This window comes from Ornithorhynchus anatinus, chromosome 2, assembly GCF_004115215.2.
Source record: "Ornithorhynchus anatinus isolate Pmale09 chromosome 2, mOrnAna1.pri.v4, whole genome shotgun sequence".
Lineage (NCBI taxonomy): Eukaryota > Metazoa > Chordata > Mammalia > Monotremata > Ornithorhynchidae > Ornithorhynchus > Ornithorhynchus anatinus.
Window position 1 is genome coordinate 49,315,488 of NC_041729.1, and position 20,169 is coordinate 49,335,656.

Here is a 20,169-nt window from a genome sequence, read left to right on the forward strand (position 1 = left end):
TTCCGGAGACAGAACTGTGACTCCCTCCCACCCCGGCTCCATCAGGTCTTAGCCCTGTCCAGTGCCGCAAGGAAGGCCACTGCCGTGGGAGAGATCGTGAACCTGGTGTCCGTGGACGTGCAGCGGCTGGTGGACGCCGTCGTGTATTTTAACGGCATCTGGATCTGTCCCATCTGGATCGTCATCTGTTTCATCTTCCTTTGGCAGGTAAAAGTCCTTTGTTTCCTCATGAGGAGACAGGGGAGGAGTTCGCGATGGCTCGAATTCTCTGGAGCTTAATTATTATCATCACCGTCATTGTTTAATCCAGCCTCGTGAAATAGCGTGGACCCAAAAGGCTCAGGGCCTGGAAGAAATTAGGCTAGGCCAAAAAGAAACCAGATGCTGAGCAAATAAAGATTTTAACCGTTAGCACCAACTCTACTAAAGCGTCGGACGGACAGTGCTCCCTGCCATCCAACGCATCCCAGCCGGGATTCTGGAAAAGTTGGAAAAGCTGGGAAAAATAGATTGACGCAGCTAGAGTCAATCTGCAAGCTGATGACTTTATGGAACCTAAATTCACGCTTGATTTAATAATAGTGTTATCTCCGGGGTGCCTTTTCAAGGAACTCGTGACTTTTTCAGGCTTTGTTTGAAAAGCCAACTAATGACATTCACTTCCATTCCCTTTCTGGCTTCATCCTAAGTAGCCAGGTGGAAATATGTGCCAGCTTCTCCTCATCCTTTTCCTTTCAATTCCCAGTTCTTTCAGGGAAATTTGTTTTTGCTGTGGTCATGTATGAATAGGGGACTGGACTAAGGACACAAAACATTGCATCAGTGACTAAAAAGCGAGTTGGGACCCGGGTCTTGAGAAATCTAGTTCTCACATACATGGAGTAGGAGGCCGAAGGAGGAAGAAGGAAGAGAGGAGGCATTAGAGGAAGAGGGAGACATCTGGAGGAAAAATAAATAAATAAATGGTGGTATTTGTTAAGTGCTTACTATGTGCAAAGCACTGTTCTAAGCGCTGGGAGATACAAGGTGATCAGGTTTTCCCACGTGGGGCTCACAGTTTTAATCCCCATTGTACAGATGAGGTAACTGAGGCACAGAGAAGAGAAGTGAGTTGCCCCAAGTCACACAGCTGACAAGCGGCGGAGCCAGGATTAGAACCCACGGCCTCTGACTCCCAAGCCCGGGCTCCTTCCACTGAGCCGCGCTGCTTCTCCTCCAGTTCTGGCTTTTAGTGTGTTAAATAATGAGTTATTTTGGAGAACAGAACTGTACTGACCAACTAACCCCAAACTGGACAGTAGATGTCACCATTCGTGCAAGAAAATAAAACCAAACCCTTTTTCTAGGCTTAGTCACTAAGTCTGGAATCATTTTTTATGGTCTTTTTTAAGCGCCTACTATGTTCCGGGCACTCTACTAAGCACTGGGGTAGATATAAGTCGGTGAGGTTGGACCCAGTCCATGTCCCACAGTGTTAATCCTCCTTTTACAGATGAGGGAACTGAAGCACGGAGAAGTCAGGTGACTTGTCCAATGTCACACAGCAGCCGAGTGACTCCCAGGTCCACGCTGAATCCCCTAGGCCAAGCTGCTTCTCTAATTCTTGGATTATTCTTGGATCCCTAAATGTATTCTAGAGATGGAATCACTGAAAGAAATGGAAGTTATCACCAAATAGCTATGAAGATATGAGGAATCTATTTCTAAAGAGATACCGAAGGACAGGAAATTAATTCCCGTCTCTTAACGTTAGGTGTGGCCTGCGAAGAGCACTGTGGCCTATGAGAAGCAGCAAGACCTAGTGAGACGAGAACTGTGTCCAATCCGATTTTCTTGTCTTCGTCCCGGTGTCTAATACGGGGCCTGGCACATAGTAAGCACTTAACAAATACCGTTATCGTTATTATTATTATTATAAGAGGCAGGGGGATGACTGAGATAACCCCTGAGGGATGGATGAGATGACTTCTGGGGACCCCCAACAGCCCCTTGTTTCTGAGATTTGGGACTAGCCCATCGGAAGTTCTGAAAGAAAATCTGATATCTGCCTCAGTATTGGCTCGTGGAAGAACTTTGGCCAGGAGAGCCAAACCTAATAAATAATAATAATTATTATGGTATTTGTGAAGTGCTTACTATGTGCCAAGAACTGTTCTAAGTGCCGGGGTAATAATAATAATAATAATAATAATGTTGGTATTTATTAAGCGCTTACGATGTGCAGAGCACTGTTCTAAGCGTTGGGGTAGATACAGGGTCATCAGGTTGTCCCACGTGAGGGTCACAGTTAATCCCCATTTTACAGATGAGGTAACTGAGGCACAGAGAAGTGAAGTGACTTGCCCACAGTCACCCAGCTGCCAAGCGGCAGAGCCGAGAGTCGAACCCCCGACCTCTGACTTCGAAGCCCAGGCTCTTTCCACTGAGCCACGTTGTCCCATGTGGGGCTCCCGGTCTTCATCCCCGTTTTCCAGATGAGGTGACTGAGGCCCAGAGCAATTGAGTGACTTGCCCAGAGTCACCCAGCAGATAAGTGGTGGAGACGGGATTAGAACCCATGACCTTCTGACTCCCAGGCCGGTGCCCTATCCGCTATGCCGTGCTGCTTCCCAATCATCTCAGTAGTCAACCTCTTAGGGAGACCTGGGTGAGTCTCACTACTCCCTCTTTTTCAGCTTTTAGGTCCATCTGCTTTGACTGCTCTTGCCGTTTTCCTCTTCCTCCTGCCCCTGAATTTTGTCATCACCAAGAAGAGGAGCCGCTTTCAGGTCTGTGGGCGTCTCTCCTCCAGACGCCGTAGGTTCCCGAGACCCCAGGACCCTCTGCCCGGGGGGAAGGAAGGGACCCTGCAACTGAAAACTGGACGTACGGCAGGCTGCTATTTTCCCCCTGGGCATTTTATAAAACTATATCCAGGATCTTCATTGGCCAATTTCCCTGAAGGAGATTCCATCCTCTTTACCACGATCTAAGCCTAAATCACAGAGCTGTTAAGACCCAAACTCCAAATAATAACCATTCATTCATTCAATAGTATTTATTGAGCGCTTACTACGTGCAGAGCACTGGACTAAGCACTTGGAATGGACAGATCGGCAACAGATAGAGACAGTCCCTGCCCTCTGACGGGCTTACGGTCTAATCGGGGGAGACGGGCAGACGAGAACAATGGCAGTAAATAGAGTCAAGGGGAAGAACATCTCATAAAAACAATGGCAAATAGATAAATAAATAAATCGGATAATAATAATAAGGCCGGTATTTGTTAAGCGCTTACTCTGTGCTGAGCACCGTTCTCAGCGGTGGGGTAGATACAGGGTAATCAGGTCGTCCCACGTGAGGCTCACAGTCTTAATCCCCATTTTCCAGATGAGGTAACTGAGAAGTGAAGTGACTCTCCCACAGTCACACAGCTGACAGGTGGCAGAGTCAGAATTCGAACCCATGACCTCTGACTCCCAAGCCCGGGCTCTTTCCCGTGAGCCACGCTGCTTCTATAGGTTGGAGACTCTGGGAGGTGGTCTCACCTCATGGACAGCCAACCCACTGGGCTCGGAGTCAGACCCGGGTTCTAGTTCTGCTCTATCTCCGATACACTGCAGACACGTTCTAGTTCTGCTGGACCCCGATACGCTGCAGTCCCTTATCCTCTGCAAACCAGGCCTGCTGGCATTTGGCTCACGGTATTCGTTAAGTGCTTACCGTGTGTCGGGCACTGTTCTAAGCACTGGGGTAGACAGAAATCAGTCGGGCTAGTTACCGTCCCTGTCCCACGTGGAGTTCACAGTCAAGAACGAGGGAGGACCGAAATCGAATCTCCATTTTGCAGCTGAGGAAATCGAGGCACGGAGAAGTTGATTGCCTTTCCCAAGTTCACACAGTAGGCCGGATTAGAACTCAGGTCCTCCGGCTCCCAGGCCTGTGCTTTGTCCACCAGGCCACGCTGCTTCCCATTTGTTTCAGGAGGAGCAGATGAGGCAGAAAGACCATCGAGGCACGCTCACCAGTTCGATCCTCAGTAACGTTAGGATCATTAAGTTCCACGGCTGGGAGAAAGCCTTCATGGAGAAAGTGTTGCACATCAGAAAGGAAGAACTGCAGGCCTTGAAGAAGTCGGGACTCCTCTTCTCAGTATCTCTGGTGTCCTTCCACCTGTCCACGTTTCTGGTGAGAAACGTTCCTTCCTCCGCCACTTAATGTCTGCTGCTCCCGCGAAACGAGGGCAGACTTGGGCCGTACCCACCCTGGCGTTCGAAGGGAAACCGAGGAAGAGAATCCTACCCGCGCCCCATTTATGCCCACTTGGCAGCTCTCTGCAGACTCTCCTCTTTGGAAAAGCTAAGTTCCTCGTGAGTCCGTTGCCGCGGTCTGATCCCAGTCTTTGGCGTTCTCTCTCTCTCCCTCAGGTCGCTTTGGTCATGTTTGCCGTCTACACTCTTTCAGATGAGAACAACGTCCTGGATGCTCAGAAAGCCTTTGTTGCTTTGATGCTCATCAACATCCTCAACAAGGCCCAGGGTTTCCTACCGCTTTCGCTCCACACCACCATCCAGGTGAAGGCTGGGGCGAGGGCAGCGGGGAGGGAGGGCAAGGGCTCTGACGTTCTCAGGCTCTTCTGGGGGTTGGACACCCAGTTGCAGCACCAGGACCCTGGTGTCCCAGGCGATTTCCAAATGGGGTTGGGACTCTCTTCAGGCTCCAAGCTAGAGCACCCTGAGATGCCCTGGTAGCCTGTCGTGGTCCAGCTGATTCCACCAGGTAGATGCTTGCCATTCTACTCGAAAGTGCTTCGTCTAGCCAGCGGGACCTGAGAGGTGTTCGAGAAACCCCCGGGCCCCTCCCCATTTTATGGGCAATGCTTTCTTAATTTGGATCCTCCCATGATCATCTTCCATTGAGTCCTAAACCTCTTTCCTACCACATATTTTTTCCTAATTCTTCCTTTCACGTCCACTGCTGTAAAGCATTTTTGGTCGGTTTCTCTCCGCTGTGACATTTTATGGGCAATGCTTTCTGAATTTGGATCATCCCATGATCATCTGCCATTGAGTCCTAAACCTCTTTCCTACCACATATTTTTTCCTAATTCTTCCTTTCACGTCCACTGCTGTAAAGCATTTTTGGTCGGTTTCTCTCCTCTGTGACATTTTATGGGCAGTGCTTTCTGAATTTGGATATCACGTGATCATCTTCCATTGAGTCCTAAACCTCTTTCCTACCCATATTTTTTCCTAATTCTTCCTTTCACTTCCACTGCTGTTAAATCATTCTTGGTCAAACTCCAAATAATAACCATTCATTCATTCAATAGTATTTATTGAGCGGTATTATTAATAACAACAATTAATGCGGTATTTGTTTAGCACTTACTGTGCCTCAAGCCCTGTGCTAAACCCTGTGGTAGATACAATGTAATCAAACAGACACGATTTTGAGCCCTATATCGGTCAGAAACTAACAGGGAAGGAGACTGGGTGTTTTATCCCCATTCTACAGATGAGGAAACTGAGGTACAGAGAAGTTAAGTCGTCACCACTTTCCAGAGGTCACACAGCAAGCAAGCGGTGAAGTCAGGACTAGGACCCAGGGCTTCTGACTCCCAAACCTGTGCTTTTTCCATCAGGTCATGACTGCTTCTCCGATTACTAGGTTTATAAACCAACTGAGGTTAGGGAACGTGAGTCTGGCTTCTATTATACTCTCCTAAGCTCTTAGTACTGCACGCCGAGCTCAGCCGCTCAGTAAATAGCCCTGATTGATTCAGACCCCATTCTTGTTGTCACAGAGAACTGGGGGCAAGTGGGAAGGCAATTAATGAGCCCCTAATTTCATGTTTTCCAGAGCCTCTCACAAGGGTCGGGGATCCAGCTTCACTCTTTCATTTCTCTCATAACCCTACGACCCTCTTTCTTGGTTTCCCCTTCTTTTCTAGGTTTTAGCTTTTTTATGGAATTTAAGCACTTACTATGTGCCAGGCTCTGTATTAAGCACTGGGATAAATACAAACTAATCAGGTTGGTCACAGTCCACGATCTACCTGGCGGCTCACGGTCTTAATCCCCATTTTGCCGCTGAGGTAACTGAGGCACACGGTAGGTTAAGTGATTTGCCCAAGATCACCCGGCAGACAACTGGTGGAGCTGGGATTAGAAGTGAGGTCCTTTTGATTCCCAGGCCTGAGCCGTATCCACTAGGTCAGGTTGCTTCTCATATTTAAAACTTCTCAGCATTTGGAGCCCAGACCTTCTGATCATGAAAAATAATTATGGTATTTATTAAGAGCTTTCTACAAGCCAAATCACTGTGCTAAGTGCTGGGGTAGATTCAAGAGAAGCACACGGGACCGCAGTGCCTGAACCTACGTCGCGTTTAAAATCTAAGAGGCACAGAGAGGAGGAGGAGGAGTTTTATCCCCATTTTACAGATGAGGAGCTGAAGTCCAAAGAGGCTAAGTGACCTGTCCAAAGTCCCTCAGTTAGCTGGTGGTAGATCTGGGATTAGAACCTGGATCTTCAGACTTCCTACCCAATGAACTTTCCATTAGGCTACAAACAGTGAAAAAGAAATGCCCTCAGGAGGAATTAATCGATCATATTTGCTGAGCATTTACTACGTGCAGAGCACCATACTAAGCACTTGGGAGGGTACGCTAAAACGTAATTAGCGGTCACGTTCCCTGCTCATAATGAGTTTACCGTCTAAAGAAAGCTGAGCTCTAGGAGTCCAAACACAAGCGAGTCGGGGGGGGGGGACTTAGATCAGGAGGCAGGGCGGATGGAGGAGGCGACCTCTCAAGGTCCCTTCGAGCCCTAAAACGTTATTATCCCAATTCAGAGTGGGAGGCCACAGATGCCCCGTAACCAAGACTATACGCCATCCTCTGATGAGTTCGTTCTGCCCCATCCTTTCAATCAATCAATGAGATTCTTTTGAGCACTCGGTGCGTGCACAGCGTCGCACAGAGTGCTTGGGGAAGTAGAATACAGCCATATAACAGAGACGGTAGACATGCTCCCTGCCCACGGTGAGCTTTCCCAGGAAATCTGAATCAAAACCAACCCCAACCACATTTGTTCTTCCCTCTTCCCCTTGGCTTGCCGCGTGACTCGGCCGTTCCTAGGCGAAGGTGTCCCTAGCCCGTCTGGCTGCTTTTCTCAGCCTCGAAGAGATAGAGCCCAACGCCGTTGACACGAGCCCAAAGGGTAGCTGTAAGTATCGCCTCTGGGGTTTGAGGCTGGACTGGGGATTCCAACTGGGTGGGGCAGCTCCTCCATCTTGGCCAGAAGTCCTTCCCCAAGTAGGTTTTTTCCTTCGTTTGGCTTTTATATGGTATTTGTTAAATGCTTACTGTGTGCCGGGCACTCTATTAAGGTCTTAGACACCGGGGTAGGAACAAACTAATCGAGCAGGGAATGTGTCAGTTTATCGTTATATTGTACTCTCCCAAGTACAGTGCTCTGCACAGGGTAGATGCTCGATAAATACAATTGACTGACTGATCGGGTTGGACACAGTGCATGTCCCATCAGGGCTCACAGTCTTAATCCCCCTTTTCTAGATCAAGTAACTGAAGCCCAGAGAAGTGAAGTGACTTGCCCAAGGTCACCCAGGCGAGTAGAGGAGCCGGGATTAGAACCCAGGCCCGTTCTCTAGCCACTAGGCAACACTGCTTTCCTTGAAGAAAGCGGTCCCTGCTCACAAGGCACATCTCCTTATCCTCCTTGGTTTTGCACTGCCCTATCCGTCACCGTGCCTCTGTTCCCAACATCAGTCCTGTCCCTGCCTTACTGCTCTCAAAATGGGGTAGGGGTCCTCAACAATTCCTGGGACCCTAATTAATAATAATCATCATCATGGTATTTGTTAAGCGCTTACTATGTACCAGGCACTGTACTAAGCGCTGGGGCAAATACAAGGTAATCGGATTGGACACAGTCCCTGTCCCACATGGGCCTCACGGTCTTCCTCTCCATTTGACAGATGAGGTAACTGAGGCCCAGAGAAGTGACTTGCCCAAGGGAACACAGCAGGCGAGTGGTGGAACCGGGATTAGAACCCAGGTCCTTCTGACTCCAAGGTCCGTGCTCTAGACACTGGGCCATGCCGCTTCAAACAGCTATTTGTCAGTCGTATTTATTGAGCAATTACAGTATACAGAGTAATAATAATAATAACAATGTTGGTATTTATTAAGCCCTTACTATGTGCCGAGCACTGTTCTAAGCGCTGGGGTAGACACAGGGGAATCGGATTGTCCCACGTGGGGCTCACGGTCTTAATCCCCATTTTACAGATGAGGGAACTGAGGCACCGAGAAGTTAAGTGACTCGCCCAAAGTCACACAGCTGACGAGTGGCAGAGCCGGGGTTCGAACCCATGACCTCTGACTCCAAAGCCCGGGCTCTTTCCAGTGAGCCACGTAGAGTACCGTACTAAGCACTTGGGAGAGTAGAATACAACAGTAAGTAGACACATCCTTGTCCCCAGCGAGTTTACAGCTGTTTCTGCTGGTGACATTATTGGTGTTCATCTTCCTCAGGATCCCCCAGGGACTCTCTCTGAACTCACATGTGATGATGAGGGTATTTATTAAGCGCTTACTCTGTGCCCAGCACCGTTCTAAGTGCTGAAATTAGAGGTGGAGGTGCCGGGGATCGAACCCGGGACCTCAACCGTGAGAAGCGTGAGCTCTACCACTGAGCTATCTGGCATCCTAGCCTTGGAGAGCCTCGGCTGGTTCCTTTCGGAGATGCCCAGCTCCGTCCCGGCTCCCTTTCCGCCCCGCTGAAATGAAACCAAACCACAGGCGGATTTTCATTTGCATTCCGTCTCTCACCCCGGCAAAGACCACTGGGCCGTTAGAGGTATCCAGAGAGTCCCCACTGCCCAGACGCCAAGGTTAGGCCCAGGCCAGGAGGAGGGGCGTCTCTGACATCTTTTCGAAGGGAATGCTCGGTCCTGATTAGGGTCTTTTGCAAATAGGTAAGTGAATGTCTCTGCAAATCCGGGAGATCTTTTGGAAAATCTCCCCCCCCCGCCCCCCCAGCATCGTTCAGCTTAGTAATAGGGTTAGAACAGATCAGTTCAAATCCATAAATATTCCAAATCCCTCATACTAAGCGGAAGTTTCCACCTCTTCCCGAGCGGCCCTCGTAACAGATGAATTCGAATTGCATCTCCTCTTCCCTTCCCCTGCTCAGCATCTGGTGGGGGCACCAAGGAGTGGGGAAATGGCCCAAAGCCGAGGGGAGAGGAGGAAGAGGAGGAGAAAGAGGAGGAGGAGAAGCAGGGGAGGAAGAATGGAAGGAGGAAGGGGGGGAGGAGGAGGGGGAGAATGAGGAGGGAGGGGGAAGGAGGAGGAGAATGAAGGTTGGAGAAGAAGAGGAGGGCAGGGGGGAAAGAAACAGCGTGAACTGAAGATTATGTGTCGCCTTCCTTCTGTTCCCTCCTGTAGCCGGAGAATGCATCACGATCGAAAATGGAACTTTTGCTTGGTCCCGGGAGAGTTCTCCATGCCTCCGGAGGTACCCTTTTAAGTTACTTTAGCTACAGCAGATTCGAGGCAAGGTATTTACAGCGTCGTCTCCGGCTCGTTTCGAACAGATTACTTTCAACGTGCCTATCTGAGTGGGCAAAACTGAACCGAGAGGGAGTTATTAATCGGTTACTTTACTGTACTTTCCCAAGCAAATAAAACCTTCTGGAGGGTGGTAACTCCCTGGGAAAGTCAGGGCCACAAAGGCATCTGATTTAACACCCCCAGCCCCGATTTAGGGCATCCTCGTGACAAAGGGAGCTGCCAGCCGGGCGGGGAGGGAACCCGGGAGGATCGTCCGGCCCCTCATTTGATGGTAATAGTGATGATAATGATGGTATTTGTTAAGCGCCTCCTATGTGCCGAGCACCGTTCTAAGCGCTGAGGTAGATACAAGGTAATGAGCTTGTCCCACGTGGGGCTCACAGACTTCATCCCCATTTTACAGATGAGGGAACTGAGCCCCAGAGAAGTTAAGTGTCACACAGCAGACGAGCCGTGTCCTCTGACTCCCGAGCCCGGGCTCTTTCCACTGAGTCACGCTGCTTCTCTATGATGATGGTAATTGGGAAGCGCTTGCTATGTGCTGAGCACTGTACTAAGCGCTGGGGTAGACACAGATAAACAAGTCAGACACGGTCCCTGTCTCAGAAAGGGGTCCCGATCTAAGGGGATGGGAGAACAGGTAAGAACCAGACTTCCAGGGGAGGCCTCCCCACACCCGCTCCCTTCCCCGTGAATCCCACCGTAATCTCCATTTGTCCTTTAGGAGCTTTCTGGGACTCCCGGACCAAGCTCAGGAGAGAAGGGCGGGCCCCACCAAGTTCCCCATCCCACACATTTCTCCCAACAAAACCCATCCAACCTGTCGGGGATCCCACGCCCTCGCTCTGCACTGACTTCTCCTCTGTAAGGCAGGACTGGGGGAAATTTCTCCAGAGCAGCTAACTCAGGTTAGCGTCGGTCGGTAGAAGGCTTACTGTGCTGTACTAAGCACCTGGGAGAGTACTACAGAACGACAGACACATTCCCTGCCCACAGTGAGCTCGGAGAAAGCGGTATAGCCTAGTAGAAAGCGCAGGGGCCTGGGTGTCAGAGGACTTGGGTTCTAATCCCAGCTCTGCCGCTTTGGCTGCTGGGTGACGGTGGGCAAGTCACTTCTCTGAGCCTCAGCCACCTCATCTCTAAAATGGGGATTGAGACCGTGAGCCCCGCGTGGGACGGACTGTGCGCAAACCGATTTGCTTGTATCCACCCCGGCGCTTAATACAGTAAGTGCTTAACAAATACCGCAATCGTTATTATTATTAAAATGGTGATTAAGATTGTGAGCCTCAAGTGGGACATAGACTGCGTCCAATCTGCTATCTTGTATCCACCCCGGCGCTTGATACAGTAAGTGCTTAACAAATACCACAATCATTATTATTATTATTATTAAAATGGTGATTAAGATTGTGAGCCTCAAGTGGGACATAGACTGCGTCCAATCTGCTATCTTGTATCCACCCCTGGCTCTTAATAAAGTAAGTGCTTAACAAATACCACAATCATTATTATTATTAAAATGATGATTAAGATTGTGAGCCTCAAGTGGGACATAGACTGGGTCCAACCTGCTATCTTGTATCCACCCCGGCGCTTAATACAGTAAGTGCTTAACAAATACCACAGTCATTATTATTATTATTATTATTATTATTATTATTAAAATGGTGATTAAGATTGTGAGCCTCAAGTGGGACATAGACTGCGTCCAATCTGCTATCTTGTATCCACCCCGGCGCTTACTACAGTGCCTGGCCCAGGGTAAGTGCTTAACAGAGAAGCAGCGTGGTTCAGTGGAAAGAGCCCGGGCTTGGGAGTCAGAGGTCATGGGTTTGAATCTCAGCTCCGCCGCTTGCCAGCTGTGTGACTTTGGACAAGTCGCTTCACTTCTCTGGGCCTCATCTGTAAAAACGGGGATTAAAACTGTGAGCCACACGTGGGACAACCCGATCACCTTGTATCCCCCGGCGCTTAGAACAGTGTTTTGCACATAGTAAGTGCTTAACAAATACCAACATTATTATTATGATTATTATTAAGAAATGCCATAAAATAAATAAGTAGTGTAGCTCAGTGGAAAGAACCCGGGCTTGGAAGTCAGAGGTCGTGGGTTCTAATCCCGGCCCTGCCACTTGGCAGCTGTGTGACTGTGGGCAAGTCACTTCACCTCTCCGTGCCTCAGTGACCTCACCTGTAAAATGGGGATTAAGACGGTGAGCCTCGCGTGGGACAGCCTGATTCCCCTGTATCTACCCCAGCGCTTGGAACAGTGCTCTGCACATAGTAAGCGCTTAACAAATACCAACATTATTATTATTATAAGTAAAAACTTCCCTCTTGACCTGTGCAGACAGGCCCCCTTCCCCCTTCCACGCCCCTCCTCACCCTGTGTCCCCTCTGACCATTTCCAGGATAAGTCTGGCTGTACCTCGGGGTCACCTGCTGGCTGTGATCGGCTCGGTGGGAGCGGGGAAGTCCTCTCTGCTGGCCGCCCTCCTCGGAGAGCTGTCGAAACTGGATGGGCATGTCAACGTTGAGGTGAGATCACGCCTTCTTTGCCCATCCACTGGGGTGGGCGCGGAGGGTCGACACAGTACTCAGTAGCGTAGCGGACCTTTCCTAAGCGCTCGGTAGAGTGCTCTGCGCGGTACTTAGTAAATATCACTGATCGATTGAGAGTAGTAATAGTAGCTCTAATTGAGCATCCCCTTGGGGTCGTTTCTTTATGGTATCTGTCAAGTGCCCAATACGTGCCAGGCACCGCATTAGACACTGGGTGCGTTCAGGATCATCAGGCCGGACGCCGTTCGTGTCCCACGCGGAGCTCACGGTCTCGTTCCCCATTTTTCAGATGAGGAAAGTGAGGCACGGATAAGTGACTGGCTCAAGGTCACGCGGCGGACAAGTGGCGGAGCCGTCACCGTCTTAAGCCCTTGGGAAGTAGAGGGTAAAGAAGCCACCCGTTTCCTGCCCACGAGGAGCTTACGCTTTAGCGAGGGACCAGGCGGAAAAGATTGACCACCGCAGTGGGCGGAATCAATCGTCGAAGCCACGTATACACGCGAGGGCCGAGGAGGGTGTACGTGAATTCATAAGTCAGCTGGAGGGGCGATGTGGTTCAGGGTGCTGGGAAATCAATCTCGGAAAGCTGACTGGGGGAGGTGGGAGTTTAAGAGGGATTTCAATGTGGGGAGACCTGGAATCAGTCCCAAGTGAGGAGGAAGGACAAGGAAGTCAGTCCCCCGGAGCAAAGAATTCTCGTGGCTCATACCTTCCTCTCTGCTCCCACGGTCCCTGAGTAAACAGCGTAGCCTAATGGATAGAGCACGGGCCTGGGAGTCAGAAGGACATGGGTTCTAATTCCTGCTGTGTGACCTTGGGCAAGTCGTTTAATTGCTCTGTGCCTCAGTTTCCTCAACCGTAAAATGGGGATTAAATTCTACTCCCTCTTACTTAGACCTTGAGCCCCATATGGGACGAGAACTATATCCAACCTGATGATCTCATACGGCACGTAGAAGTGCTTAACAAGTACCAAAATAATAATGATAATCATTAGTTTGGTGACGTATGTGCCTTAGAGATTGAGTTTCTGAGGACAGAACCCGGAGAGGCGGCACGGCCTAGTGGAAAAACGTGGGCCTGGGAGTCGGAGGATCTGGATTCTAATCCCAGTTCCCCTACCTGTCTACTGTGGGGTCTTGGGCAAGTCACTTCATGATCCTCAGTTACCTCATCTGTACAATGGGGATTAAATCCTACTCCCTCCTCCCTAGATCGTGAGCCCCATGTGAGACAGGGACTGCGTCCAAACCCTAACTTTGTATATACCCCGCAATTAGAACAGCGCTTGGCACCTAGGAAACACTTGGCAAATACGATTAAAAATCGTTTTTTGATCCGGTGCACGGATTTGAGCCACACCGTGGCAGGCGTCCAACCTAATTCGCTTGTGTCTAGCCCGGTGTTTAGCGCAGTGCTTGGCACAGAGTGAGAGCCAACCCCTGAGCCACTGGCGTTTCCTGAAAAGCCGGCTCGCCTTTGCCCATCTCCAAGCCCTGTCCGTTTCGATCCCGTTCCCCTCCCTCTGCGGTTTTCCAGGACTCTTCGATCCCGTCCCCCTCCCTCTGTGGTTTTCAGGGCTTCTCGATCCCGTTCCCTTCCCTCTGGGGTTGTCAGGACTCCTCGATCCCGTTCCCCTCCCTCTGCGGTTTCCCAGGCCTCCTCGATCCCGTTCCCCTCCCTCTGTGGTTTTTCAGGGCTCCGTCGCCTACGTGCCCCAAGAGGCCTGGGTCCAAAACGCCTCTGTGGAAGAGAACGTGTGCTTTGGGCAGGAGCTGGAAGAGCCGTGGTTTTCCCGAGTGTTGGAGGCGTGTGCCCTGCAGCCGGACCTGGCCTCCCTCCCCGCCGGAGTCCACACCGAAATAGGAGAGCAGGTGGCCTCTCAGCCAGTGGGCTCTGTCGGCAGCCACGGGCCCCCCCCCCGCCCCGACCTGGGCCCAGGCCAGACCCTTCCCACATACCCCGGCCACGGGACGGGAGGACTGGCAAAGACAGGCGACCGGGATGCACGCCGCTCTGAACGGAACCCCCGAAATTATCTGAACGATTCCCGGGCCCGGAGGAGGAAGCGGGGGCTGGGGAGGGGCGAGGGAGGCTGAAAGAGCTGCCCCGCCGCCGATCCGATCCACAGTAGAGCCGGAGGTTGAGCGAGAAGGGAGGAAGGAATGACTGCCCGCCTGGGAGGAGGGGTGTGATACTCCCGGCATCTAGCACAGTACATGGTGCACAAGAAGCGCTTGATAAATACCGTAATCCTCATCATTAGCATACCACAGCACCAGCCAGCCCGGAACGTCACAGGAGTCACCTCTCCTGTTTGCAGACGGGGCCGCTAGAAACCAAGAGAAGGATAGAGACCGGGCCGGGCTCACCCAGCAAGCCGGCACTTGGGCAACGATAGGGCCTCCCCTGCCCCGTGCCTCTAACCACCGGGCCTCACTTCCTTATCGGGTGCTTTGGTCGAGGTTCCTCCACTGGGTTGACTCAGAATAAAATCCTTTTTCGGGGACTGGGCTCGGTTCACTTTACAGTCAAGATGGGGCCTCCTCCAGCCCTGAGTTCCTCCTGGGGATTTCTAAAAGACTTGGCAGTGTCTTTGCTGCAGTTAACAGCAAAGTGACTGTGGGCGAGTCGCTTCACTTCTCTGGGCCTCAGTTACCTCATCTGGAAAATGGGGATGAAGACTGGGAGCCCCCCGTGGGGCAACCTGATTACCCTGTATCTACCCGGCGCTTAGAACAGTGCTCTGCACATAGTAAGCAGCGTGGCGCAGTGGAAAGAGCATGGGCTTTGGAGTCAGGGCTCATGAGTTCGAACCCCAGCTCTGCCACTTGTCAGCTGTGTGACTGTGGGCAAGTCACTTCACTTCTCTGTGCCTCAGTTCCCTCATCTGTAAAATGGGGATTAAGACTGTGAGCCCCACGTGGGACAACCTGATTCCCCTGTGTTTACCCCAGCGCTTAGAACAGTGCTCTGCACATAGTAAGCGCTTAACAAATACCAACATTAGTAAGCGCTTAACGAATACCAACGTTATTATTATTAACAGGAGCTAATCCAAGTCCCGCAGGGTAATCCCGTAAGGTGAAGCGGAGGGGAAATGTGCCACCCACCCGGTGGGCTACTCACGCCCAGGCTTGATTCTCCTAGGGCATTAACATCTCCGGAGGGCAAAAGCAGAGGGTGAGTCTGGCCCGCGCTGTGTACAGGAGGGCGTCGGTGTACCTGCTGGACGACCCCCTCTCTGCGGTGGACGCCCACGTCGGCCAGCATATATTCGATCACATCATTGGGCCCGATGGCTTACTCAAGGATACGGTAGGTGGCCCAGAGAGCACATCCAGTCCAGAAGCAGCATGGCCAAGTGGCTAGAGCGCAGGCCCGGGAGTCAGAAGGCCATGGGTTCTGATACCGCCTCCGCCTCTTGTCTGCCGTGAGACCTCGGGCGAGAAGTATCACTTCTCTGGGCCTCAGTTACCTCCTCCGTAAAATGGGGGTTGAAGCGGTGAGGCTCACGTGGGACGGGGACTGTGTCCGACCTAACCTGACCGCCCACGGGTCTGGGATCTGTGGTACGACGGACAAGCCAGACACAATCATTTCAGAACATACAAAGGATCTATTCCCTCAGAGCCAAGCCGTATCCCCCCAGGAAGTCTCTCCCGTCATCTCAGAGGGCTCGTCACCAAACTCTGTCCCGAAGTGGGCCCCGAAAGACGGGTTGAGCGAATGAGTGCGACAGAGAGGCTTCTCCTTACCCCAGACGCGGATACTCGTCACTCACGCGGTCAGCGTCCTGCCTCGGGTCGACAGCATCGTCATGCTGGTGGACGGGGCGATCGCCGAGATCGGCTCCTACCGGGAGTTGGTGCGGAGGAAAGGAGCCTTCGTGGACTTCCTGTGTCAGTCCGGTCAGACGGAGGACGCGGCGGGCGGAGGTTCGTTGGGGTTGCCTCTCCGCTGGGGCTGGGCGAGCGGTCCTGTCTCCGTCCTCGTCGGGAAAGGCTGTCAGATCTGGGCTCTGGGCAGCAGAGGACCCAGAAGCCTCCCTCCCTGGTGGCCAGATGCGTCCCGGGAGAGAGAGATATATCGGGTTATCCCTTTATTAATAATAATGGTGGAGAGAGCACGGACCTGGGAGTCAGAAGGACCTGGGTTCTATTACTGGCTCTGACGGTTGCTTGCTTTGTTATTTTGGGCAAGTCACTTCTCTGTGCCTCAGTTTCCACAACCGTAAAATGGGGAAAACTCTTTTCCCCTCCTGCTTAGACCGTGAGCCCCATGCGGGACAGGGGCCGTGTCTGACTCAACCTACCCCAGCGTTTAGAACAGTGTTTGACGCATGGTAAGCGCTTAACACATGCCATTTGAAATTATGGGGGTGGTTTTTTTTCCAGAAACAGCACTCTCGGCAGCAGCGGGGACATCCAGGATCAGCCTCGCCTCCAAGAACAGGAAGTTCCCAGGAGAGGTGGACAGGTAGGTGGTCAGTGTCCTAATACAGATACAGCTTTTCCCTGGGAAAGCCCGGAGGGTGGGCGGGGGGTGTGTGTGGAGAGGAGACATTACTTACAAACTCTAGTGGCTTTAAATAAGCTCCCGGTTGAAGTCAGATCAATCAGTCAACCTGTCATTTAGAAGCAGTGTGGCTTATCGGAAAGACCACGGGCATGGGAGTCAGAGGTCCTGGGTGTTAATCCCGGCTCCGCCGCTTGTCTGCTGTGTGACCTCAGGCGAATCACCTATCTTCTCTGTGCCTCAGTTGCCTCCTCTGTTACATGGGGATTAAGACCGTGAGCCCCACCTGGGAAAACCTGATCACCTTGTATCCCCCAGCGCTTAGAACGGTGCTTTGCACATAGTAGGGCGCTTAACAAATACCAGCATTATTATTATAAAAGTTAGTAAACAAGATCCCTGCCCTGAAGGAACCTACAATCAAATTATGCTCCGTTAGTGAGGGAAGAGTCACAGATCATCCATAAGACACCTTCCAGCATCCCTTTCTTCTTTTATGAATTCCTACTCTGCTATTTTAGCATTTGGCTATATTTAATTTGCTTACCTATCAAAGCATTCAAAATAGTAATCAATCCACCAATCAGGGTATATATTGAGCGCTTACTATGTGTAGAGCACAAGACGCCTTCCCAGACTGAGCTCCCCTTTTCCCTCTGCTCCCTCTACCCCCTTCACCTCTCCGCAGCTTCTCTTCTCTTCTCCCTCCTTTCCCTCCGCTCCTCCGCCTCTCCCGTCCCCTCCCCTCAGCACCGTACTCGTCCGCTCGACTGTATATATCTTCATCACCCTATTTATTTTGTTAATGAGATGTACATCACCCCGATTCTATTTATTTACTATCGTTTTAATGAGATGTTCTTCCCCTCGATTCTATTTATCGCCACTGTTCTCGTCTGTCCGTCTCCCCCGATTAGACCGTGAGCCCGTCAAAGGGCAGGGACGGTCTCTATCTGTTACCGATTTGTACATTCCAAGCGCTTAGTACAGTGCTCTGCACATAGTAAGCGCTCAATAAATACTATTGATGAATCCTAAATGCTTGGGAGACACAATACATGAAGCGGCATGACCTAGTGGAAAGAGCATAAGAGCCCCATGTGGGCCAGGGACTGTGTCCTACCTGAGTAACTTGTATCTACCCCATCGCTTAGAACAGTGCTTGGCACATACCAAGAGCTTAACAAGTTCCATAATAATAACAGTCTTAGGAGTCAGAGGACCTGGATTCTAGTCCAAGCTCTACCATTTGTCTGCTGTGTGGCCTTGAGCTAGTCACTTCACTTCTCTGTGCCTCAGTTTCCTCATCTGTAAAATGGGGATTAAGATTTGAACCCTGTGTGGGACAGGGACTGTGTCCAACCTGATGATCTTCTGACACACAGTAAGAACTTAAATGCCTTTTTTTAAAAAATAGAACTCAAATAAACAATGGTGTTTATTGAACTCTTTGTGTGCGTAGAGCGTTGCGCTAAGAGTTTGGGAGAGTACAATGCAAATATATCTTAAACATAATTGTGGATTGAATCATTACTTTTCAATTTATTGAGAGTAAAAATCAATAGTATTTATTGAGCGCGCACTACGGGCAGAGCACTGTACTAAGCGCTTGGAATGGACAATTCGGCAACAGATAGAGAAAATCCCTGCCCATTGACGGGCTTTCAGTTTAAAATAATAATAATAATAATAATGGCATCTGCTAAGTTCTATATGCCAAGCACTGTGCTAAAGGCTAAATTAGAAACAAAATAAGCAGGTCTTACACAAACCCTGTCCTATACAGGGCTTATATCATCACTTTACAACTCTCTCCCGTTTAGACTATAATCAACGAACAAGTCTCTAGTGGTTGTTTTTAGCCCATTAGGTAGCGTTTGGCCTAGTAACCTAGGTACGCCATGGTAACAGTTGCTCTGACTAAGGCAGATAAGGTGCTTTCTTGTTCCCTTGAGATAACTGCCGTTTGCAGCTAAAACACTTCCAACAGCCCGCACGCAACAAACGCGAAATGCTAGTGCAGAGACCCAGGAAGCAACGTGACCTGGTGGATAACACAAGGTCCTGGGAGTCAGAAAGACCAGGGTTCTAATCCCAGCTCTGCCACTTGTCTGCTGTGTGACCTTGGGTGAGTCACTTCACTTCTCCGGCCCGAGTTACCTCATCTGTAAAATGAAGGTTAAGACCGCGGACCCCATGTGGGACACGGACTGTGTCCAAAGTGATTAGCCTGGAACAACCCCAGTGCTTAGTACAGGGCCTGGCACGAAGTAAGCGCTTAACAAATACCAGAAAAAAACCAAAACACAACCCAGGAAGCAATAGCCAATGGCACAGAAAGATGTAGTTCTGTATTTTCAAGTAAAAACGAAAGCCGATGGCTCCTTCCGTCTAGAGAACGTAACGACGGGAACGTATACTATTCAAGCTCAAAAAGAGCTTCTCTATTTTGATACCATTACCGTCAAAATCGCCCCCAACACTCCCCAACTGGCTGACATAGTAGCAACAGGGTAAGTTTGTTATTTTGGGGAGCATTTGGAGAGTTTCGAGTAGAATGACGTTTGAATTTAAGAACGTTTCGGTGCTAAGGGATTATTAACCATCAAAGCCAGACCCGCGCAGGCTGAGAAATTCCAGCTGAAGACGTAAACGAGCCAAGACGTCGTTTTTGTGTTCTCTTCAAAATCGATCTGTGACCCGCCGGGTTTAAAGAATTTTCCCTCTCCAAGTGGGGCTTTTGAGAATTGGATCAAAATGAGGTTTTCAGTGTGAAAATGGAAACTTTGTGTTAATTCGGCTGCTCAGTTTTGAAGAGTCGACAGACTGTTTTGCAGACCGTTTTAATATCTAAGATGCGGGCCAATTGAGACCCGACACGCCTGCTTGGAATGGGAGCGTTTGTGGTGATATAAAAGTCAAGAGGAGGGTTGAGTCACAAAATGTTCACTGGGGATAATGATATAAATCCCGGCTTCGCCGCTTGCCAGCCGTGTGACTTTGGGCGCGTCACTTAACCTCTCTGTGCCTCAGTTCCCTCATCTGTAGAAAATGGGGATTAGGATTGTGAGCCCCATGTGGGACAACCCGATTGCCCTGTATCCTACCCAGCGCTTACAACAGAGCTTTGCACATAGTCAGCGCTTAACAAATGCCATAATTATTATTCAGTTTAGTTTGCCGTTTTCTCCGGTTTAAGAAGCAGCAACGCGTAATGGATAGAGCCCGGGCCTGGGAGTCCAAAGGTCATGGGTTCTAGTCCTGGCTCTGCCACGTGTCTGCTTTGTGACCTTAGGCAAGTCACTTCACTTCTCTGTGCCTCAGTTACCTCATCTGTAAAATGGGGATTGAGACTGTGAGCCCCACGTGGGACAGGGACCGGGTCCAACCCCGATTTGCTTGTAGCCATCCCAGCACTTAGTGCTTATTGCTCAGTACAGTGCTTTGCACAATGTACTTAAGAAATACCGTAATTATCATCACGATTGTCCGTATTTTCCTCTGAA

General features: G+C 50.4%; 1 protein-coding gene across 4 annotated transcripts in view; it reads left to right on the plus strand.

The window, feature by feature from the left end:
* Positions 1 to 20,169, plus strand: part of ABCC6 (ATP binding cassette subfamily C member 6) — a 48,502-nt gene that overhangs the window by 11,870 nt on the left and 16,463 nt on the right. For all 4 annotated transcript variants that reach the window (XM_029057834.2, XM_029057836.2, XM_029057837.2 and 1 more), the window contains exons 10-20: positions 46 to 207; positions 2,676 to 2,768; positions 3,964 to 4,167; positions 4,407 to 4,553; positions 7,121 to 7,208; positions 9,455 to 9,524; positions 11,995 to 12,121; positions 13,843 to 14,019; positions 15,296 to 15,463; positions 15,909 to 16,083; positions 16,543 to 16,624. In XM_029057834.2, the coding sequence (XP_028913667.1) occupies positions 46 to 207; positions 2,676 to 2,768; positions 3,964 to 4,167; positions 4,407 to 4,553; positions 7,121 to 7,208; positions 9,455 to 9,524; positions 11,995 to 12,121; positions 13,843 to 14,019; positions 15,296 to 15,463; positions 15,909 to 16,083; positions 16,543 to 16,624 (1,493 nt within the window). The remainder of the gene's footprint in view (positions 1 to 45; positions 208 to 2,675; positions 2,769 to 3,963; positions 4,168 to 4,406; positions 4,554 to 7,120; positions 7,209 to 9,454; positions 9,525 to 11,994; positions 12,122 to 13,842; positions 14,020 to 15,295; positions 15,464 to 15,908; positions 16,084 to 16,542; positions 16,625 to 20,169) is intronic.